Here is a 23867-nt window from a genome sequence, read left to right as displayed (position 1 = left end):
TTCCTGACCCACTCTCTGTGGGATGGAGATATATTTTAGGTGATGCAATGTGGAACTTTTAAGAAAAGTTCTCTTCCCATAAAAAGATTGTTTATGAAACCAGTAACCTATTTGATTTGGAAATAGAAAGCTCTGTACTAGTATCACTATCACTACACCAGTAATTTTTTTTTTATTTTGTGGGCAGAAGAGTAATTCATTTTATTTCCAAGGTACCATATATATCAAAATAGGAAGTAAAGTTGCTTCAATTAATCAGTTTAAAGGAGTTGAGGTATATTTCACATCCAGAACTTTGTTCTCTTATTTAATATTCATTCCATTAAAATTTTAAGAGGCAAAGCAAACAAGCATTCAGTATTGATTTTTCAATATAATAACTAGGTAAAGCTAATGACAGGATTATAAGAACTGAGGTAGTACTATAGTGATGGATTTAAGAAACTTCTTTAGCATTTATAGTTATTCAATGCCTATAAATTCTGGGTATGAGAGGCCTTAACAAACAAGTACATTTTACATCTGCATCTGATAATGTGAAACAGTAAATAAATATTTATCACATTGAGGAAAAAGTCCAAACTTTGTGGCCTAATATGCAACTTAACCTATAATCTTCCATAGCAATATCCACAGTATTGGTAAGGTTGTTGGATTCCTAGGATACCCCTCTAAAGCCTATCTTTACATTGAGAATTATCTTATTACATTGAGAGTTCGGTAGGACAGTCTGAGAAAGTCCTGTATCCTAAAAGTTTAGTTGACATATAGAATGGTTTTCAGAATGGGTGATGAGAATATGAAGTCATGCGCAACAGGACACCTTTACACACAAGACATGTCCAATGTGTATAATGTGAGAAGAGCTGCTGTCATCCTGGAGAAAATAAAGTCACTACAAAAACAGTTCAGAGCTTTTGCACTTAAGAAGGACTCGAAGTTATGGGTAAAGAAATTTTTAAAAAATGAAGAAGAAAGATAACCATAAGTCCCTGCATGCTCACTCCATGTCTTAGGCAGTACATCAGTTACTTAGAACACTTTAATTCTCGCAACTTCTGTGCCATGGAGGCAGAAAAATGCAATACGCCATGCAGGACTCCAGAAATGGGGGAGGCGCTATGAGGGTAAAGAGTTTGATCTCTAGGTTCAAATATGTCTGGCCCTTATTATCCATACAACCTTGGGAAAATTAACTAGCTTCTCTTAAGCTTCCATTTTCTCATGCATAAGGAAAGAAGAAAAGTGAAGGTATTGGTAAGTACTATTAAACTAGTAGTAGAAATGTTGGTCACTTACTCGTATCTGACTCTTTTTGATCCCACCAACTGCCCGCCAGTCTCCTCTGTCCATAGGATTCTCCAGGCAAGAATACTGGAGTGGATTGCCATTCCCTTCTCCAGAAGGTTTTTCTGATCCAGGGGTCAAACCCAGGTATCCTGCATTGCAGGCAGATTTTTTTGCCGTCTGAGCTATAGGGAAGTCCTTCATCTATAAAGAAAGAAGAAAAATGGAAGATATTGGTAAGTACTGTTAAAGTTTCTTCCAAGCACATAATAGAGTTGTATTTCCTGTTTTCATTGTGGGTAGGTGATGCAATATGATTAGTTCTGGCTAAATGAGTTATGACCAGAAGCGAAGAAATATTTTTGAGTCAAGAAAAGAGGAGACTGGCAGGCTACAGTCCACGAGATTGCAAAGAGTCGGACACAACTCTTTGTGACTTAGCGTGCACGCATGCAAGGCATTTAACTGTCAATGCAAGATCCCACAGAACTCTTTTTCCTCTGGCACCACAATGGCCACATTTGAGATGAGTTACTCTGACTTAGCATGGACGTGACTTAGCATGCACACACACAAGGCATTTAACTGTCAATGCAAGATCCCACAGAACTCTTTCCTCTGGCACCACAATGGCCACATTTGAGATGGGTTACTCTGCCAGAAAAGATCCTCAAGCAACCAGAATAAACAGAGCCCACCTGTCAATCTAAATTGGACGGGTAGCATGAGCAAGAAATAAATGTAGTTTTAAGCCACTAGGATTATGGGATTGCTTTATTACTGAAATGTAACCTAGGCAATATAGATTGATAAAGGTAATTTTTATCTTATAGTGTCATGAAGGTTTAATAAAGTAGTATCAGAAGTATTTTTCACAGTGCCTAGCAAACAGTTCCCAGGTGGCGCTAGTGGTAAAGAACCTGCCTGCCAACGCAGGAGAACTAAGAGACGCTGGTTCGATCCCTGGGTTGGGAAGATTCCCCAGAGGAGGAAATGGCAACCCACTCCAGTATTCTTGCCTGGAAAACCCCATGGACAGAGAAGCCTGGCAGGCTACAGTCCATGGGGTCACAAGGAGTCAGACACTACTAAAGTGACTTAGCAACAGCAAACAGTAAATACTCAAAAAGTGACATCTATAAGATGATTATTATATGTTATTATGTTTTATAAGTTAGAATACTGAGGTTGTAAAATCTTCTATAATATGCCTCAGGCCACACTGCTGTTGAGTGAAAGAGATGCTTCTGTAACATGTACACCAAAGATCTGTTTCTTTCTAAAGTCATCTCACTCTCCTCTTGTCATCAAACCTGGCCAAAACAAATCCCCAACCCTCTAATAATTATTATCTTTTTGTTCATACAAGTGCCTTTTTTGTTATTGTTCTAAAACCCTCTTTCTGTTACACAAAAATTTGACTTAACCTCTATTTCTTCCACAAAGTCAACTGGAATCAACTTAATTGCAGACAGTCCATTGTACTTATTTGAAACATAATTTCATGTGATTTTATAAGACAACTGTGTATGGCATGGGGTATAAAGAAAGGAAATGGCATTTCCCAGAATCCCTTGCCAGTAGGATTCTGGTTAATTTCTTCTAAGGAGGCATTCCGATGAGCTTTGAAGGCAGAGGAGAAAACAACATACTTTGACGATTTTAACTGCCTCATGGAAATGACTGAAAGCAAACAGATAGGATGTTAATCATGTTTTTACATTTGGAGGGAGTTTACTATAAACCTTGCCTCACACCACAGCAAAAGAATCAACAAACCACTACCATTATTACAAAAAAATATCAGGCCAAACTAAAGAAGTCTTTGCTATGCAAGAGGTAAAACAATTCCTGAGACACCAAACTTCCATGAACAAGAGGCAAGATGTAGTTTAAGGAAGATACAATCACTGCACTCACTGACAGGGGAGTAATGACAAGGAGAAAATTCTAAAAGGTGAAGGCAGCTTTCAGAGAGAAAAAGGAAACGCAATTCCTCACAGAAAGTGCCTCCATGACATCTGTGCACGTGTATGTGTGTGTTCTGGAGTGTGAGTGAGACTGTTTAGTACAAACAGTACTGTTTGTACATGGGATGGATGTGTGTGGAGGGATGGACAATTTGTCTTTTAATTTCACAGAGTCTCAGAACAAGGAGAACCATGTCTAGACCTGAAGGAGCATTGATGTGTCTCCTAGATATTTTGGAGATTGAGTTGGTTGTAATGACTGGCTGGTTCTTTGGATTTTCATCCATGCAGAAGGGCTGAGTGTGTTTTCTGCAGGGTAAGAGAAATGGAAAAAAAAATGTATTTGGCAAACAGAAGGGCATGCTGTAGAAAGAACAATGTTATGTACTCATCAATTCCTAGTTCATCTTCCTTTTCCTGGGCACACTGGAAAACTACATTTACAGACTCCCACAAATGCTACTGAGTTCTGGAATGTGAGCAGAAGGGACAAGAGTTACTTCTGTTGCTAAGGTGATTAAATATCTATGAACTCTGCACACACTTTTTTTTCTTTTTCACTCCTGAGATTAGAAGCCACCTTTTAGATGACATAGTTGAAAGATGGAAGCAGCCTGAGACCTGAATCACTGTTTGGACATTTCTACCTATAAATCCTCCTCCAGGTGCATTGGACTGTGACAGGAGTGGGAAATAAACTTTATAAATGAAGTCATTAATATTATGGGGCTGTTACAAAAGTTGTCACTAATGATTGTGATCAGACTGGTCACACTTATTGAACAGGACAAACCAGGGGAAATTGGAACAAAAAGGTCAGTGAGATCTTTAGGGCTAAAAAGCAATCATGGCAATCAGGTTAAGATTTGGTTGTTTGCCAAATACGACAGTAAACTCAAACGTAGATCTGAGATCAGAAAACCGGTCTGGCATAGTGATGTCTTAATTTAGTTGCTAGTATATATGTCTGGGCTCCAGTTCCTTCAGGTAAGAAACAGAGTCTTTTCAACTTTGCATCCCAGACACACAGTGGAGAAGAGATGAGATGAAATGTCCAAACTGAGCATGAGCTTCAGGCTGTTTCTCAAAGCAGAGCAGATATGCAAGAGGAGATCACTTTGGTTGCAGAAAGTTAGTGAGCAAGTATCTAGACCCAGACTTAGGAAGCTGGGTTCTCAGGACCAGTGAGACCAGGCCAGCTATGCTCTGCATGCCACAGCAGTGCTAATCAAGAGACATTTCACAGAGGTCCCTCCATTCCTTGGCCTGGGGTCACAGCAGGTTATAACATCTGATGGAAAGAGGCTAAGTATAGAGGTTACGTTAGCCAAGTTATTAGATTAAGAGATTATGCAGGCATAATCATATATAGCATATTTGTATTATCTTTTAAAATCACTATTTAACTTTGTATTATTTTTTACTTGATAACATATGTATGTGACTTAGCATGCATGCGTATATATGTTTTAAAATATCATAAAACATAGGAAAATACTATCTAAATAACTGAATCTATGGTTTTTCCTGTGGTCATGTATGCATATGAGAGTTGGACTGTGAAGAAGGCTGAGCGCTGAAGAATTGATGCTTTTGAACTGTGGTGTTGGAGAAGACTCTTGAGAGTCCCTTGGACTGCAAGGAGATCCAACCAGTCCATTCTGAAGGAGATCAGTCCCGGAATTTCTTTGGAAGGAATGATGCTAAAGCTGAAACTCCAGTACTTTGGCCACCTCATGTGAAGAGTTGACTCATTGGAAAAGACTCTGATGCTGGGAGAGATTGGGGGTAGGAGGAGAAGGGGACGACAGAGGATGAGATGGCTGGATGGCATCACGGACTCGATGGACGTGAGTTTGAGTGAACTCTGGGAGTTGGTGATGGACAGGGAGGCCTGGCGTGCTGCGATTCATGGGGTCGCAAAGAGTCGGACACGACTGAGCGACTGAACTGAACTGATATGTCATTAATCATAAAGAGATCCAGGAATTCTTCAAATAGATTAGTGATGATTTATGAAACTAAATAAAGAATATGCTTGCAAAAAATAAAAGATTCAATCATAGATATAACTAGTAATAAATGAACAAAGGTATTCACTTTTCAAAATTTTATACTACTTAGCACTGAAGAGACAGGTTTGCAAAGTGATTTCCCAAGATAATGAAAGAGGCAAAGAGAATTTTATTATCTAGCACCTATATAGGGAAGATGGAAAAATATAGAACACTTTCCATCTGGCGAAATAAACATATATCTGTATGTACTAGCATATGGGGGCAGACAAAGCAGATGGGAAATTACTAGATGAAAAGCTCTAAAGGAACAAATCAGGAAAAGAAACAAAGCCCAGAATCTTAAATTCCAGAAATAATTGTTTTTAGTGGTTACTGAACTCTTTCCACAGGAAAATGTACTAAATTTTACTAGATTTTTACAAGCACAAATTCTCTATAATCACACACACAAATGACACTGCTTTTATATGATAAAAATTTTAAAACTGATTGATTTATTTGTTTTTAATTATTTTTAAGGGTTCGCTATGTCCTGGCATTGTGAAAGTATTACCAAAATAAAAGGAAGGAAGAAAATTACATGATTCTAAAAGAATTCTCTAATGTAATAAAGACACTCGACACATCAGAAGAGGCCGTTAATAAGCAAAGCAAATAGATTTTAAAATTTAAAAAATAAAAAAAATAAATAAAAAGAAAAATAAAAAAAAGAAAACAAAAAAAAATAAAAGAATTGGTCATTAAGCTTCAGTATCACATCACAGAAAATGTATTTAAAATATATGTCTGTGGAGGAAAAAGTGATAAACATTAAGAAAAAAGATCTACCTTAAGAATAATAGATATAGAGTAAATAGTAGCAGAGGTTGATGAATCAGGGAAACAAATACAATAGAGAATCAGCAAAACTAAAAGCTGCAGAGTCTAAGAAAACAAACAAATTTCTAGCAATCCTAATCAAAAACAAACAAGAAAATGCCCCAAGATAATAGCAAAAATGAAAAAAGATACCAGACAAAGATTTTGTAAAGACTACAATAAATATTTTAAAAATAAGAGGAAACATTAAAAATTTTATGCTAATTAAAATAGACTATTTTCTAGAAAATATAACATCAAAAAATTAAAAATAGAACTACTATATGATCCAGCAATTCTACTTCTGGGTATATACCCTAAGAAAATAAAAACACTAATTTGAAAAGATACATGCACCTTAGTGTTCATAGCAGCATTATTTACAAAAGCCAAGACATGGAAACGACCTAAGAGCCCTTCACCAGATGAATGGATAAAGAAGGTATGTGTACACACACACACACACACACACACCTATAATGGAATACTATTCAACCATAATAATAAAGAATGAAATCTTGCCATTTGTGACAACATGGATGGACCTAAGAGTATTATGCTTAATGAAATAAGTCATACAGAGAAAGACAAATACTCTCTATCGCTTGTATGTGGAATCTAAAAAATAAATGAATAAATACAACAAAATGGAAACAGACTCACAGATATGTAGAACAAACTAGTGGTTACTAGTGGGGAGAGGGAAGGGAGAGAAGAAAAGCTGTGGATAGGGGATTAAGAGGTACAAACTACTACATATAAAATAAATATACTACAAGGATATATTGTTCAGCACAAGGAATATAGCCAACATTTTATAACTTTACGGATGGAATACAATCTATACAACTTTTGAATTACTATATTATGTACCTGGAGGTAATATAATATTAGAAATCAACTATATTTTAATAAAAAACTAATAATTAAGAATTAACAAAAACATGAATAGGACTACAAGCCCAAAATAAATTGAATAAGCAGCTAAAAAACAACTTGCCAAACAAATTTAAAAAGCAAAACAAAATTAAAAACACATAAATCAGTAAACCTCATTAGACCCAGACATGTTTATAGATATATTCTATCAAATAATGAAGGCACTGATAACCCTCATCTTAAATTGTTTCACAGAATAGAAAAGATTCTCCTCGGTCCATTTGATTAGGCTAGCACAACCTTTATACCAAAAATTGATTGAACAAAACATTTTATTAACTTAGATGTAAAAATACTAAGTAAAATATCAGTCATCCAAAACTTTCAAGGTATTTAAAAACATGTATCAAGGTCAGGTTCAGAACTGGTTTATTCCATTGAGGCACTGTTGCTTTAAGATTAGAAAATCCATGAATGTAACTCTCCACAACAAACGAATATGGGAGAAAAACCAGGCAATGATCGTAACCAATGTGAAGGAACATTTGCTAAAATTTAACATTCACTCAAAATAAAATTCTTAGCAAAACATGTTTATAAAACATACCTACAAAGCACTGAAAGCAAACATCATAAACCTAATGACTGTATGTATGAAAAAAACACATATGAAAACATACGGACACTAATTACTTCCACGTGAAACAAAAAACAAGAAGCAAATAATTTACATGTTCATTTTCAAGATTTTATCAGAGGTCTGCTATGTGCCTGGTATTGTGAAAGAATGACCCCCGTCCCTCACCTCCCCAAAACAAAAAGAAAAATGCCATGATAATATATAAAAATCAAATGTAGAAACTTTCCCTTACGAAGCAATGCAAGAAGGCATGCTATCATCATTTCTATTTAACCTTATACTGGCAGTCCTGGAACATAGCACAAGAGAAAAGAAATTAAATGATAATAGGCTTGAAAGGGAATAAACAATTCTCATTATTTCCAGATGATATGATTGTCTACAAAGGAAGTCAAAGAGAATTGCTCAACAAAATATTAGAACTAATAAAAATTTGACAAGATTTTCAGATATAAAGTCAACAATAAAAATCAGTTTCAACACTAAACATCAGCAACAAAGTTTGAAGACATCAGCAACAAAGTTTGAAGATATAATAAGTACTCCATTTATAATATCTACAAAAAGAAGATCAAGAATAAAAATTATAACTTGGGGAATAGTTAGAAGAAATTATAATTTTTTTAAAATCAAAGACATTAAAGAGGATCTGAGTAAATAGAAAGTTACATGATGGTCATGGATAGAACACCATGTTCATGAGATTAATTCACTTTAAATTCTAAGTAAAATTTCTCATAAAACTTGACAATATTTAATTGCAAAAGCAAAGGACCAAGAATGGCAAAGATAATTTTCAAGAAGAAAAAGTTGAAGAAATATATACTATCAGATATCACTAATTAAGACACTGGGGTAATGAAATAAAAGAAACACATAGAAAAAGCAACAAATAATACAGTACAGAAACAGACATAAAACATTTCACATATAATGGAAATACTATTTCAAAAAGTGGACAAAAGATGAAACTGTTGAACAAATACACTGAGTTGACTGATTTTCATCTATAAAATGAGGATCCTACTTTATGCTATACACAAAATTCAATTTCAAATGAACTAAGACCTATATATATGCAAAGCAAACTTTAAAACTTTTGGAAAATAATAAAAAAGATTTTGAACTGACCTCAAAGTAGGTGAGGATTTCTTAAACAAGATGTAAAAAAGCACAAAACTCCAAAACTGATGAATCTAAGTCCACTGAAATAAAAAGCTTTCAAACATTAAACGACACTATATTCAGTTTGAAAAAAAAAAACCCCAGAAAATTGGGTGGAAGTATCTGGAATACATATAACTGACAATAGACAGCAAACTCTCATAAATCATTAAGAAAAAATTAAAACAACCAAATAGCAAAATTTGCAATGGTAGGAGAAACAGCACATAGATTAATAATTAAAAATATGATAAAAGTTTAATAAACATATGAAAACATAAACACATGAAAAACACACTGCCCATGTGGTAGGCTATATCACAGTGAAGGTACAAATTAACTCCGAAATCTCAGTGGTGTAACAAACCAGAGGTTTAAGTCATGACACAGATCCAATGCAAGTAGACAGGCAGCTCCACAGACGTATGTTCCATGGTCTAGTTAATGTGCTATGATGCTAAGTCGCTTTAGCCGTGTCTGACCCTGTGCGACCCCGTAGACGGCAGCCCACCAGGCTCCCTCATCCCTGGGATTCTCCGGCAAGAACACTGGAGTGGGGTGCCATTTCCTTCTCCAATGCATGAAAGTGAAAAGTGAAAGTGAAGGCACTCAGTCATGTCTGACTCTGTGCAACCCCACAGACAGCAGCCTACCAGGCTCCCCTGTCCCTGGGATTCTCCAGGCAAGAACACTGGAGTGGGTTGCCATTTCCTTCTCCAATGCATGAAAGTGAAAAGTGAAAGTGAAGTCGCTCAGTCATGTCCAACTCTGTGCGACCCCATAGACGGCAGCCCACCAGGCTCTCCCATCCATGGGATTTTGCAGGCAAGAGTACTGGAGTGGGGTGCCATTGCCTTCTCCAATGTGCTATGAAAAAGGGCTGAAAAAGCCTTTGAGAGTTGTCATACTGCTCGCAGCCTACTGTCAAAAGTAGTTGGCTGGCCTCACCTACCTGCAATGGGGCTGGGAAATGGAGAAACACAGGATATTCAGTGAAAAATAATTGTCTCTGTGATGACAAGAAATTAGAGAAACTCAAACTAAGGCAATAGCAAGTTGTTTCCTACACTCATTTGACTGGGGGAAACAACCACAAGAACTCTGATATTACCAAGGATTTCAGAGAATGTGAAAAATGGAAACAGTCACACACAGCCGCTGAACATGCAAACTGGCCCATTTTAAGAGCATTTGTAATACCTGGACAAAGATGTATCTACATATGATCCTATTTCTATAGGTGCAAAGGTATCATGTTAAAATTACTCGCTTAAAATGGATCTGTAATAGCAAAATACTGGAAGTCATCTAAATATTGGAGACAACCCAAATAGAAAAATCTAGAATATCTAAGTAAACTGCATTATATATTCTTACTGAAAGTGAATATTGATAGGACACATTTTATTGAACAGGAAAAAGAAAACTGCAAAAGGTGATAGACTGTACATTTTAATATACAATTGTAAAACCTACAAAATTATGATATTTATTATATATACATACAGGCATTCAGTTAATCTATAATAACATGTGTTGAAATTGTAAACAATTTCAAAACAGGGAGGAGAGATGGTAAGTTAGGGTATATTAATCATAAAACAATTTTTATCTTTTAATTCTATTATAGGTCATAAACCCTAAGAAAATAAAAGTGTTTAAAAATTACTCTTTGGTTAACATTTATCAAGTAAGGCTTTTTATATTAATGATAATTAGAAGCAGTTTCAAAATTTCAGAATAGTTGACTATGGTATGACAACATATGAAATGTTATGATTATTAGATTATATATATATTAACTATAGTGTCTGGCATTGATCAGTATTAGCAATCATCACTATTACTGCTACTACTACTATTACTTTTATTAAATAAGCACACAAGCTAAGCTGATAACATGGAAATACATACTGAAACAACATTCAGTGGAAAAGCAGAATACTAATTAGAATGTTTTATAAATTAAAGCAACCACAAAATACATTCACATCCATTAACAATGACTTTAAAATAACTTTGAATCTTGGTAAAATTAAATGTTTATTAAATGACTTAATTTGTAAATTTAATCATACTGTCACTAAAATCTCTCAAAATTCTACATTATTCTAAGTTTCTAGTTTACTTTGCTAATAGGCATAGGCATTTAAAAAATTATTTAAGAAACTACAAATGTGACAACTGGTTTCCTTTTGAATAAAATCTCCTTCATAAATGATGCATGATTCCTGAAGTCATTAACCTCTGAAAATAAAAATAATTTAACAGTTGCTTCTACTATATAACTGTTTACTTGATAACTGCACTATTTTTATCACACATTTTATAGTTAATATGACTTGGTTTACTAAAAGAAACATTTATAAAAGCACTAGGAGAATTTAGTGACTAAAACTACTATGTGCTTCTAATTTTAGTTTTACCAACTGAGCTATCAGGGAATCAGAAAGGAAACAGGTTATCTTGTATTTTACACCTTCACCCAGCACTGAATTAATTGGACAGTCCTTCTTATACAATGGCCTGAACTTTTTTTTTTAACCAAGGTCAACAAGAACATAGCAAGTTAAGTGGGAAGTCTAGGTCATACACCAAGGAGAGAGAGAAGAAAGAGTTTTTTTTTCCCCCTCAGTTCCTGGATTCTCTTCAGGGTTTATATTGTGACCAATGAATATGAGCTATGAGGCTTATTTAGAGCCACTGGCATTTGTATTAGGCAGAAGAAGATTTTGTCTCTTCTCCTCAGATCATGATCATACTAGGTTACAAGAAGCTATGCCTACGTTTTACACCTCTTTAAAAATCTGTTTCATGTTCCCTTCTATTCATCTATTCCAGTTACTTGTTTGCATATGTAGTCTATCCAGTATGGGGCATGAAATGGTTATATGAGCATGTCCTTGAACTAACAGGGCTGGTGATCATTGCTCATCCAGGAAGTATCATGGCACTGTGTAATGAAGGTATCATTTATTTTTTCCAGCAGACTCAGGTCAGGAAGAGGTTTTCCTGTGTAAGGGAGAGAAATACAATCCTCCCCATTGCCTAAGAGCAGAGACAACAGCTAGCAGAGGGAACACAGATGGGGACAGATGGCTTAGACTAGAGAGACATCTCCAGAGCCAATGGGACACATGCCATTTCTGGATTACCATTTTACATCTCTAGCCATATAGGGATGAGAAATATGTAGCTGTCCAAGGCACATACAGCTGTAACTAGAGCTGTCTGAGAAAGACCGCTATGGAGGCCAAATGAAGTAACATTAGTACCAAGGATACGCATCATTCTCACAGCTCCCTAAGTCATTCTAGAAAGGACACACCATCCACATTTTGTTTTTTATATCAACTACATTTTGAAGGTGTTTTCAGCTTCAGCTTTCAAAGATCAACTGCTGGAAAAAAGATCTTTAATACGATCTGGGTGAAAGAGTTAGTGCCTTATAATCTTGTGTAGCTCACATGCTCTGCCTCATTTCTGGGGATTTGAAACTACAAGGATTTTAATCACGTCTAAAGTAAGCAACGCTAAGCAAAGATTAGCGTGCTCATGTAAATTTAAACTTGCTCATGTAAGACCACAAAAAAGCTAAAGTCACAAACTTCAGATTAACCAATGAAGCAATTTCTCTATTTAATTAGCTTGGTCATGAACAATACAGTGAGACTCACAGAGGATAATCAATGCATGTTAATTACTGATTCTCTATATGCCTGAAATATTCCAAACTGGATTAATTTCATAAGAATAAAAGAATCCCTCCAAACAATTTTTATGACAGGTTTCAAGATTATCTTACATTTAGAAAGCGATTCATCTAAGGTCTCTTCACCTAAAAGTAGGTATACCAATAAAAATGAAGATAACAAGCAAATGTTACCTAAAAATGTTTCTCAAATCCTGTATTTTTCAAGGCATTTGTTTTGGTGAGCATATTTTTGACAGTAAACAAGATTTCTTCTAGAGAACTGAAGTTATGTAAGTTTGTATAGAAAATGTATTAATGAAAAAGATTTTAAAAATAGTCTGATCTGGAAAGAAAAGCATAAAAATTAAAACAATTTTCCAGAAAAAAAGGTGGAAAAAGTTTCATAAGAAAGATTTTTTAAAAATTAAAAAAAACAACTGTAGACTTTTACTGTAAGATGCTAAGTAATGACTCACACTTAAAAATCATTTTTATAATAATGTGCAATTAAAACTGAAGACAAGAAAATTGCAAAATGGTGAAAAATCAAGAAAATCTAAATAAACGTGGAGATACACACTGAGAAAAAAAAAATAAATAAAATAAAATTTTGCCCACAATGTACTCAAGAAAATTTGGAGAAAATTTTGTCTTAGAATTGGAGAAAACCAAAAGGTAGCTCTATAAATGTCACAGGACTTCCTTGGTGATTCAGTGGTTAAGAATTCTCCTGCCAATGCAGGGGACACAGGTTTGATCCTTAGTCTGGGAAGATTCCACATGCCTCAGGGTAACTAAGCCCATGCACCACACACCACAGCTGCTGAACCTGTGCACAACTACTGAAGCCCATGGGTTCTAGAGCCTGGGCTCTGAAACAAGCCATTGCGGTGAGAAGCCCGTGGACCACAGCAAGAGAGCAGACTCCGCTCACCACAACTAGAGAAAGCCTGTGCATGGCTAAGAAGGTCCAAAATAGTCAAAAATAGATAAGTTTAAAATATACAGTGGCCAATTAGGAATATCATATACACCTAGTATATAGGAGAGTGAGTGAGTGAGGTTGCTCAGTTGTGTCTGACTCTTTGCGACCCCATGGACTGTGGCCCACCAGGCTGCTCTGTCCATGGGATTCTCCAGGCAAGAATACTGGAGTGGGTTGCCATTTCCTTCTCCAGGGGATCTTCCCAACCCAAGGATCAAACCTGGGTCTCCCACATTGCAGGCAGACGCTTTACCCTCTGAGCCACCAGGGAAGCCCAGTATATAGGAGAAGTTCTACTTAAAAGATTTAAGATTTGGAAAGCGGCTCTAAAATTAATGCAATCACTCTTTTGGGTATATCAAATAAATTCTTGCAATATATTTTCAGTCAAATGAGTTTTTCTTCTCAGTAGCAAAACAAATATGTGCATTTTGAAATTGTCTTAATAAGGAAAACAAAATTTTACACATTATACCCTTTATTCTATCATATGTAAGATAGTTCATATCAAAAAGTCTTAATACATGCTGGAGAGGGTATGGAGGAAAGGGAACCCTCCTACACTGTTGGTAGGAATGTAAACTGGTACAGACATTATAGAGAACAGTATGGAGGTTCCTCAAAAAACTAAAAATAGAGCTATCATATGATTTAGCATTCCCATGCCTGGGCATATGTCTGGAGAAAAACATAATTCAAAAACATACATGCACCCCAATTTACAACAGCCAAGACATAGAAGCAACCTAAATGTCCATTGACAGGGGAATGAATAAAGACGTGTGTGTGTATGTATACACATACACATACAGCAGAATATTAGTCATAAATATTGCCATTTGAAGCACATGGATGGATGTGGAGCTTATCATACTAAGTCAAGTAAGTCACACAACAGAAAGGCAAATAATATGTGATATCACTTATGTGTGGTATCTAAAAAACGATACAAATGAATTTATTTACAGAACACAAACAGACTCACAGACTTAGAAAACCACTTATGGCTACCAAAGGGGAAAGGTAGGGGTGAGGATAAGGATGTTGGAGTTAACATATACACACTACGATATATACAAAAGATAATCAACAAGGACCTACTGTATAGTACAGGGAACTCTACTCAGCACTCTGTAATAATCTACCTGGGAAAAGAATCTGAAAAATGATAGATGTATGTATAGGTACAACTGAATCACTTTGCTGCACATTTGAAACTAATACAACATTGTAAATCAAATATACATCAATGTAAAATACAAAAAAATAGTGGGCAATACAAAAATAAAAATATCACAGTTAAATAATAAGTGTGTTGAGCATTTTTAGATGACTATAATCCTGGATTACACAGTAAATATAACATATAAAGCATATGTTATATTTAAGACCACAAGGTCCAAATAAGGTGGGGTGGTGGTGCTGAGGGAAATGCAAGCAACAGAACATGGAAACACAAGAAGATAAAGAGTCTTCCTAAATGTTTCTGTGTAAAGAGCAGAGATAGCCTACCTTGGTTTTTGGAGATGGCTTTTGTGCGTCTCTTTCGAAATCTTTTGTTAGAAGGATGTTCTTACAATTGGCCTCCTATAAAAGAAGTATGAAAGAAACATTAGAGATGGAAGAACACTGCCCGCATCAGAAATTACCCTAATTCACTACCCTAATCAGTGAAAATCATTTCTGGATTGAGTTGTTCACACCAGAAGCTAGTGAGATTGTAGTGAGAAGCCAAAACATTTCTTTTCTTCACCACATACAACAGTGAAGTAACATAAGACAGTGACAGAATCACTTTGGTACCTACAGGACATAGATATTCTAAGATGATATATCATGTCACTTACATATTCACAGATAGCTCATCTCTCCTTTGGAGAACTAAAGAGTAATTTCCCAACACATCAACACCAAACTTTGAGTTTCCAACTTTCTCCAAGTATTTCACAAATGGGTTTTGATTCTATAAATATTTTATCATAAAACAAATTCCTTCATATTATCTAGCAAACTGCTACTGAATAGTGACAATATCAATATCCTGAGAAAATTATCAGAGTATCTGTTTACAAAATAATTAAGCTTCTAAGTCCCTGGTTCACGTCAATATAGTACATGCAAAAATAAGAGCAGAGATTATGGGTGGCAGCTTGCTTGGGGTTGGATAGATTCACTATTTATTTCTACATAATACCTGTATGCAGGTCAGGAAGCAACAGTTAGAACTGGACACAGAACAACAGACTGGCTGCAAATAGGAAAAGCAGTACGTCAAGGCTGTATATTGTCACCCTGCTTATTTAACTTACATGCAGAGTACATCATGGGAAATGCTGGGCTGGAGAAAGCACAGGCTGGAATCAAGATTGCCGGGAGAAATATCAATAATTTCAGATGTGCAGATGACACCACCCTTATGGTAAAAATGGAAGAAGAACTAAAGAGCCTCTTGATGAAACAGGAGAGTGAAAAAGTTGGCTTAAAGCTCAACAGTCAGAAAACGAAAACCATGGCATCCAGTCCCATCACTTCATGGCAAATAGATGGGGAAACAGTGGAAAGAGGGGCTGATTTTGTTTTTACGGGCTCCAAAACCACTGCAGATGGTGATTGCAGGCGTGAAATTAAAAGACACTTACTCCTTGGAAGGAAAGTTATAACCAACCGAGATAGCATATTCAAAAGCAGAGACATTACTTTGCCAACAAAGGTCCATCTAGTCAAGGCTATGGTTTTTCCAGTGGTCATGTATGGATCTGAGAGTTGGACTATAAAGAAAGCTGACTGCCAAAGAACTGATGCTTTTGAACTGTGGTGTTGGAGAAGACTCTGGAGAGTCCCTTGGACTGCAAGGAGATCCAACCAGTCCATTCTAAAGGAGATCAGTCCTGGGTGTTCACTGGAAGGACAGATGTTGAAGCTGAAACTCCAATACTTTGGCCCCCTGATGCAAAGAGCTGACTCATTTGAAAAGACCTAATGCTGGGAAAGATTGAGGGCAGGGGGAGAAGGGGATGACAGAGCATGAGATGGTTGGATGGCATCACTAACTCGATGGACATGGGTTTGGGTGGACTCCGGGAGTTGGTGATGGACAGGGAGGCCTGGCATGCTGCAGTTCATGGGGCTGCAAAGAGTTGGACACAACTGAGCAACTGAACTGAACTGAATACATGAAAAGAATAATCTTGTTGTTTTAAAAATAATACAGGAATTCACTTCTGAATAGCCATTAAGTTTAGTAAATTTTCCATAGATGATTCTATCTCTAGATTAAGATAGAACAAAACTATGTAACAGGAAGATGATAGTTGACAAAAATGCTAATAAGTCAGATTTCTTTTACTTGCTCCATAACCTTTACCTCTGCATCTCATTTCTTTTCCCATCATGCCTACCATTCAATCACCTAAATAATGAGTTTTTTTCAAGTTCATCTCACAGCTAATTAATTATCATCCTTTTTTAAGATCATCATCTTTTAAACAAAACTACAGTCTACATGACCACAGGAGAAACCATAGCCTTGACCAACGGACCTTAGTCGGCAAAGTAATGTCTCTGCTTTTGAATATCCTGTCTAGGTTGGTCATAACTTTCCTTCCAAGGAGTAAACGTCTTTTAATTTCATGGCTGCAATCACCATCTGCAGTGATTTTGGAGCCCCCAAAAATAAAGTCTGCCACTGTTTCCACTGTTTCCCCATCTATTTGTCATGAAGTGATGGGACCGGATGCCATGATCTTCGTTTTCTGAATGTTGAGCTTTAAGCCAACTTTTTCACTCTCCACTTTCACTTTCATCAAGAGGCTTTTTAGTTCCTCTTCACTTTCTGCCATAAGGGTGGTGTCATCTGCATATCTGAGGTTATTAATATGGTTTTTCCTGTGGTCATGTATGGATGTGAGAGTTGGACTGTGAAGAAGGCTGAGCACCGAAGAATTGATGCTTTTGAACTGTGGTGTTGGAGAAGACTCTTGAGAGTCCCTTGGACTGCAAGGAGATCCAACCAATCCATTCTGAAGGAGATCAGCCCTGGGATTTCTTTGGAAGGAATGATGCTAAAGCTGAAACTCCAGTACTTTCGCCACCTCATGTGAAGAGTTGACTCATTGCAAAAGACTCTGATGCTGGGAGGGATTGGGGGTAGGAGGAGAAGGGGACGACAGAGGATGAGATGGCTGGATGGCATCACGGACTCGATGGACGTGAGTCTGAGTGAACTCCGGGAGTTGGTGATGGACAGGGAGGCCTGGCGTGCTATGATTCATGGGGTTGCAAAGAGTCGGACACGACTGAGCGACTGAACTGAACTGAACAGTCTACATACCTTGCTAAAATTTGCTGGGATTATTTTGTTTCTAAAGAAAACAGTATATTATTAGTATAAAACATCTCTAAAGGAAATAATACTGCTACTCACTACTAATAAATAATTACTAAATTATAGGATATATCAGACATGGTGCTAAAGACTTTGCATTTATAATACCATTTCCACCTCAACAGTCTATGAGTTAAGTACTATAATTGTATTATCATTATTCCCCTTTGAACTATTAACATTACACAATAAAAGTGTACTGAAGTTAAGTAAATTGTCTAATGTCACACAGGATTCAAAGATGATTTTGAATTACTTTAAAGCCTGAGCTCTTCTCATCTATAGATACTACTTATCATCCAATATACTCAACATCTTAAAATAGTAGGTTGTAGAACTACAGCATTTTAAAGCCAAGAGAATGTTTAAAGAACCAGTGCTCAGCTACCCTCCTCTGATTTTACAAGTGGGAGATGTGGATCCTGAGGTGATGTGACCGAAATCACACAGAGCATGGGGCCTGGGCCACATGTCTGCACAGGCACCTGTTGTCTGCTTTGTAGGGAGCAGTATTCCCAGACTTGGAGGAGAGCAGAGCCTCTTGTGAGCTAGAGTAGGGGGTGTGGGGGGAGGGTCACTGCAGTGCTGCCAACACACTCAGCGGCCTGTGGCCTCGCGCACAGCCCTATGTATGGGTCAAGGGTACAGTTCCGAGATGTCCAAGTAAGTGCGCCTTCCAGTCCTACCCATTCCCACCAGTCACAACACCTGCTGGTGGGAAGCTGTTTACTGGAAATAGTGAATGAACCCATTCCTGTTTCTGACTCACTGTGAGAGGAATAAACTATAACCAGAATGACATTTTAAAGGTCCAAGTTATTAACTGCATAATCTGTTGTGTAATTTGGCTACACTTGGGTAATATAATTAGGTATAATCCTTATACCTCTTTTTAAACTGGAACTGCTAGTACGTAAATGTTAGAATGTGACGAGAAGAAAACAGGCTGATTGGTAAGGGAAGTTAATAGGAATAACTGACCTTTGTTTATGTCTGTCTGGGTTTATAAATGCCTATAATTCTTTCTTCCTCAGGCATAAACTAGAAGTGACGGTATTCCCTTTAAAAGTGACGGTATCACCCTTATTTTGCCTCCCTGCCCCTGTGAATTAATAAATATAAAGCTGAGAGTCAGCTTTTCCCTAAAAGACTCTGAGAGTGCTTTCTGTAAACTTTTAACTGAAAATGCCACCTACATACATTCTTTTATTTTTTGTTTTATGACTTCAAATTCAGACAACAGAGTCATTGTGAAGTTTAGTAGTCACAGCACAAAATGCAGTCAAGAGATCTGCTTTCTCATCCTAGTTCTTGAACTAATCATCTCTAGGAAGCCAGGCAAGCATTTTAACCTCTTGGATGTCTCCCTCAGCTTAAAGATCTATAAAACAAAGGGATTGATTATATGTGCTCCAAGAATCCTATCTTGTCTTAAATTTCAAGATTTCATGATTCTTCCAGGCAACAGTATTTATTGACTAAAAGGTAAGCCATGTCCTCTTCAGAGCTGCATTCCCAGAGTGCCATCAGAATGCTGCAGAGGTGTGGGCACCCCAGCAGTGGCAGTGAGCTATAGAACACCAGCAACGCTCCCTGCAGGGTAGTGTTACTCAGATTTCTAAAGAAAAATTAAGTAATTCAACTAGTAGCTTAAATCAGTAACTGGTAATAACTTAATTTATTGTTTTAAATCAGATATAGTATGGAAACTCAGTAATATATTATGAGAAACAGCTTAAAGATTAAGCTTTTTTAAAGTTGTTCTTTGAAAAAGCCATTTATACTTGTAGGCATATACCTGAGAATTAAAAACATATGTCCACACAAAACTTTTTACATGAGTGCTCACAGTAGCATTATTCATAATAGTCCATAAATGTAAATAACCCAAATGTCTATCAACTGACGATCAAATTTTAAAAAATGGTACAGTCACACAATGGAATATTGTCCAGCTATTAAAAGGGAAAGAACTAATATCTGCTAATAACATCATGAAAACAATATGCCAAGTGAAAGAAGCCAAATACAAATGACAGACCTATTGTGTGATTCCACGTATATGGAATGTCCAGAATAGGAAAACAGCAACAGGAAGCAGATTAGGGGCTGTCAGGGTCTTGGGAGTGACAAAGATGTTCTGGAATTAGGTAATGGTAATGGTTGGCGTGCTGCGATTCATGGGGTCGCAGAGTCGGACACGACTGAGCGAATGAACTGAACTGAATGGTTGTACAACTTTGTAAACATGCTAAAACTCAATAAACTGCACACTGTAAACAAGTGAACTGTATGGTACATAAACTGTATCTACATTTAAAAAGCAAGGCCTTTAAAGCTAATCCCCAATTCTCAGGGCAAAGGGAAGGAAGGTTTGTGTTTAAACTCTTCCCTTAGAAGAATTTCTTTGTAAAGGTTGGAAGGGGGAATGTTTTTATTTGCAAGTATTAAACTATATGTGTACACGGAAATTCTCTCAAATATTAACTGAACCCTATTATGTGTGGCATTCCAAAGCTGGTCACTGGGGGATGGAATGATAAATTAGACACGAATATATTATACAGGGTATATTTATATTAAACATTTCAACTGCTTGAATAAGACTTCTGACTGAACTGACTGCCCATTCTAATGACTGAGCAACAATCAATTGTTTAAACCTGCTGTGTCACTTTGGTATCATGAAAACACCACTTTAAAACACAATAGGGAAAGAAAACAATACCTTGTGTGTCACGACTTTGTTGGCTTTACCATTCACCTATTAATGACATTAAAAATACAAACACAGTCGCTGTTCCCTCAGCCGAGCCCATGGATCCCAGATATTCACAGCGTGTGCCTGCACTTCACCCAGGTCTCTGCTCAGTTTTTACTAGAGAGGACGCCCTCCCTGAACACCTCCTCTGTGTCACTACTGCTCTCCCCACCTGCTGATGCTGTCTATTTCTTCACTGCACTCAGCAATATATGACTTTAATACTGAGTGGTTTCAATTCTTCACTATCCATCGCACCCTACTCCATGAGAAGACCTATATCCTATCACTTATGAATATATTCACAGGACCCAGTACAGTTTGGCACACAGCAGAAGCTCAAGTGTAGTGAATGAGTAAACCAAATCAATGAACAATATCCCTTTCTAATTTTTTGCAATCTTTTATGCATTCCTCTTGTTTTTAATTCCCTCCTTAATCAGCTTACACTCCAGGACCTTTCATGCCTTTTCTAATGCCCTCCATTTCCTTCCTCTGGTCTTTAATCACTGCATTTATCTCATAAAAGGAAGAATCCAGTGGTATGCCTTCTCTGTGTTGAGAATCGAGCAACTGAAAGTGGCTGGGGAAAATAAAATTATAGAATTGGTTGACTGCCATGTTAAATGTATTAACATAAATCTTCACAACAGTCCTGCTACATTTCTTTACTAAGGTTTCTATTCTCCAAGGTGATATTTCATGTCTCCTCCTCTTTTCTCAAACCCCTTTCCTTCCATTTTTGCTTCACTGGAAAAAGAGACGCATCAGAGAAAGTTCTCATCACCCTTCCCCCCGCACTCTCCCCATCAAATTTACAAGCCACTCTCCATTCCTCCAGTTATGATAGAAGATTCTGGTCCTAATCAACCATTCCTTTAATGCCACCCTCAATCCTATCTCCTCTCATCTTCTCAAGGACATCACTCTGCCAATTCTACCCTCCCACTTCCTCTCTATTAGACAATTCCCATAATCACCGGCACTCTTCGTAATTATCCTAAATAATCAAACAAAACTCACTTCCTTAATCTTACTTCTTCCACTAGTGGTGGTCCCAAGTTTTTTTCTTTCCTTCATAACCCATTCCGCCAAAATAGCTGTTTTCATGATCTCTACTTCTTTAGCTTTGATGCCCCCAAATCTGTTTTGTTGTTGTTCTATTTTTTTTTAAATTTTTTTATTTTTTAAGTAATCACTACTCCACAGAAAGTACTGAAAACATTCACAGTTTGGTCTCCATTTACTCAGTTTCTTGGCAGCATGTGACCCAGGTGACTACTTCTAATAGCTGCCACATCATCACTGGTAGGGAAAAAAAGTTGCCTAACTCACTGACTAACTTCACATGATCTCTTTGGATTCTGCTTCTCCTCTATACAATAAAGTTACATATCTACTAGTTATTGGTTTGTTTTTTGGGTATGTATTAGTCAGTCAGTTGTGTCCGACTCTTTTCGACCCATGGACTATAGACTGCCAGGCTCCCCTGTCCATGGAATTCTCCAGGCAAGAATACTTGAGTGGGTTGCCATTTCCTTCTCCAGGCGATCGTCCCAACCCAGGAACTGAATCATGGTCTATAGCATTGCAGGCAGATTATTTACCATCTGAGCCATTCCTCTACTAAATAGAAGTTCCATGAAAGCAAATAACTTGTCTTTCCCATGTGTGTGTTTCAGTTGCTCAGTCGTGTTGACTCTTTGTGACCCCATGGACTGTAGTCTGCCAAGCTCCTCTGTCCATGGAATTCTCCAGGCAAGAATACTGGAGTGGGTTGCCATTCCCTTCTCCAGGGGATCTACCCCACCCAGGGATCAAACCTGGGTCTCCCATATTACAGGCACATTCTTTACTGTCTGAGTCACCTATTAGGGTCTTTCTTACTTATTATTAAAACTACATGCCACTGAAAGTGCCTCATATAGCAGGAGCTCAATAAATATGTGTTGAATAAATAGTTGAATGAAAATGGAGTGACTCAAGGGTTGATGCAGAGGTCTTTTCCCAAATGATACAATGATCTCAGAGTATTTTAACTGCTTTTACATACAAACAATATCTAGTGACTCCTAAATTTGTATCACTATCTTTGACATTTCTACTAAGCTACTTATTTCTGTCTACTTGGCAACTCCACCTTGCTGTCTAATAAGCACCTAAATTTAGTATGTCCAAACCTGATCTTTTGATTTATCAGCAAAAACATATTATTTCAGTCCTGAGTGTCTTTGCCAGATTATCAAATGGTACCCTGTGACTTAAGTCAAGGTCTTAGGTATTGACTTTGATGCCGTTCTTTCCCATATCTCCCACCATCAACATACCATCAAGTCTAGTCAGCACTCTCCAAAGTAAACTGGGATTAATTCACTTCTATGTACATGGCCACCTCAGTCATAGCCATCATTGTTCACCTAAATTACTTCAATCATCCTGCCTTCTACAAACTTTACGTACATAAATCAAACGAGGTCACTCCACAAGCAATGTCTTATTACTCCTGGAATAAAATCTAAACTTTTTATCATTATCTACATAGCCTTGCAAGTCCTAGCCCATCCATATTTCTCTAACCTCATTCACACCACTTGCCCCCTTCCTTACTCACACCACTTGCCCCCTTCCTTCCTCAGCCACAGTGGCCTTCTTTTTCAACCTTCAAATACTCCAAGACCCTTCATGCCTTCAAGCATTTGCCCCATGTTCCCTCTCCCTGGAATGCCTCTCCACTATTTCCTTACATGGCTGGTGTATTCTCATTTTTCAGCTCCTATGTCATCCCCTCAGAGATGCCTGCTTTAACAATCTCATTTAAAGTGGCTTCCCTGGTTACACTCTTACTGAAAGTTGCACAGTCGTGTCTGACTCTTTGCGACACTATGGACTATACAGTCCATGAAACTCTCCAGGCCAGAATACTGGAGTGGGTAGCCTTTCCCTTCTCCAGGGGATCTTCCCAACCAAGAGATTGAACCCAGATCTCCCTCATTGCAGGCAGATTCTTTACCAGCTGAGCCATAAGGGAAGCCCAAGAATACTGGAGTGGGTAGCCTATCCCTTCTCCAGTGGATCTTCCCGATCTGGGAACCAAACCGGGGTCTCCTGCATTATAGGTGGATGGATTCTTTTACCAACTGAAATATTAGGGAAGCCCCAGCACTTATTAATCATTAATCTGCTTTAATTCAATCATGGTACTTATTCTAATCTGTAATTCACAATTT

General features: G+C 37.2%; 1 protein-coding gene across 4 annotated transcripts in view; it reads right to left on the bottom strand.

Annotated features, from left to right (window-relative positions):
- FAM13A (family with sequence similarity 13 member A) overlaps positions 1 to 23867 on the bottom strand; it is a 342045-nt gene that overhangs the window by 157105 nt on the left and 161073 nt on the right. For all 4 annotated transcript variants that reach the window (XM_013964541.2, XM_005681435.3, XM_005681436.3 and 1 more), the window contains exon 6: positions 15008 to 15082. In XM_013964541.2, the coding sequence (XP_013819995.2) occupies positions 15008 to 15082 (75 nt within the window). The remainder of the gene's footprint in view (positions 1 to 15007; positions 15083 to 23867) is intronic.

Source organism: Capra hircus, chromosome 6 (genome assembly GCF_001704415.2).
Source record: "Capra hircus breed San Clemente chromosome 6, ASM170441v1, whole genome shotgun sequence".
NCBI classification, from domain to species: Eukaryota; Metazoa; Chordata; class Mammalia; order Artiodactyla; family Bovidae; genus Capra; species Capra hircus.
This window is presented reverse-complemented; position numbering and strand designations above follow the sequence as displayed.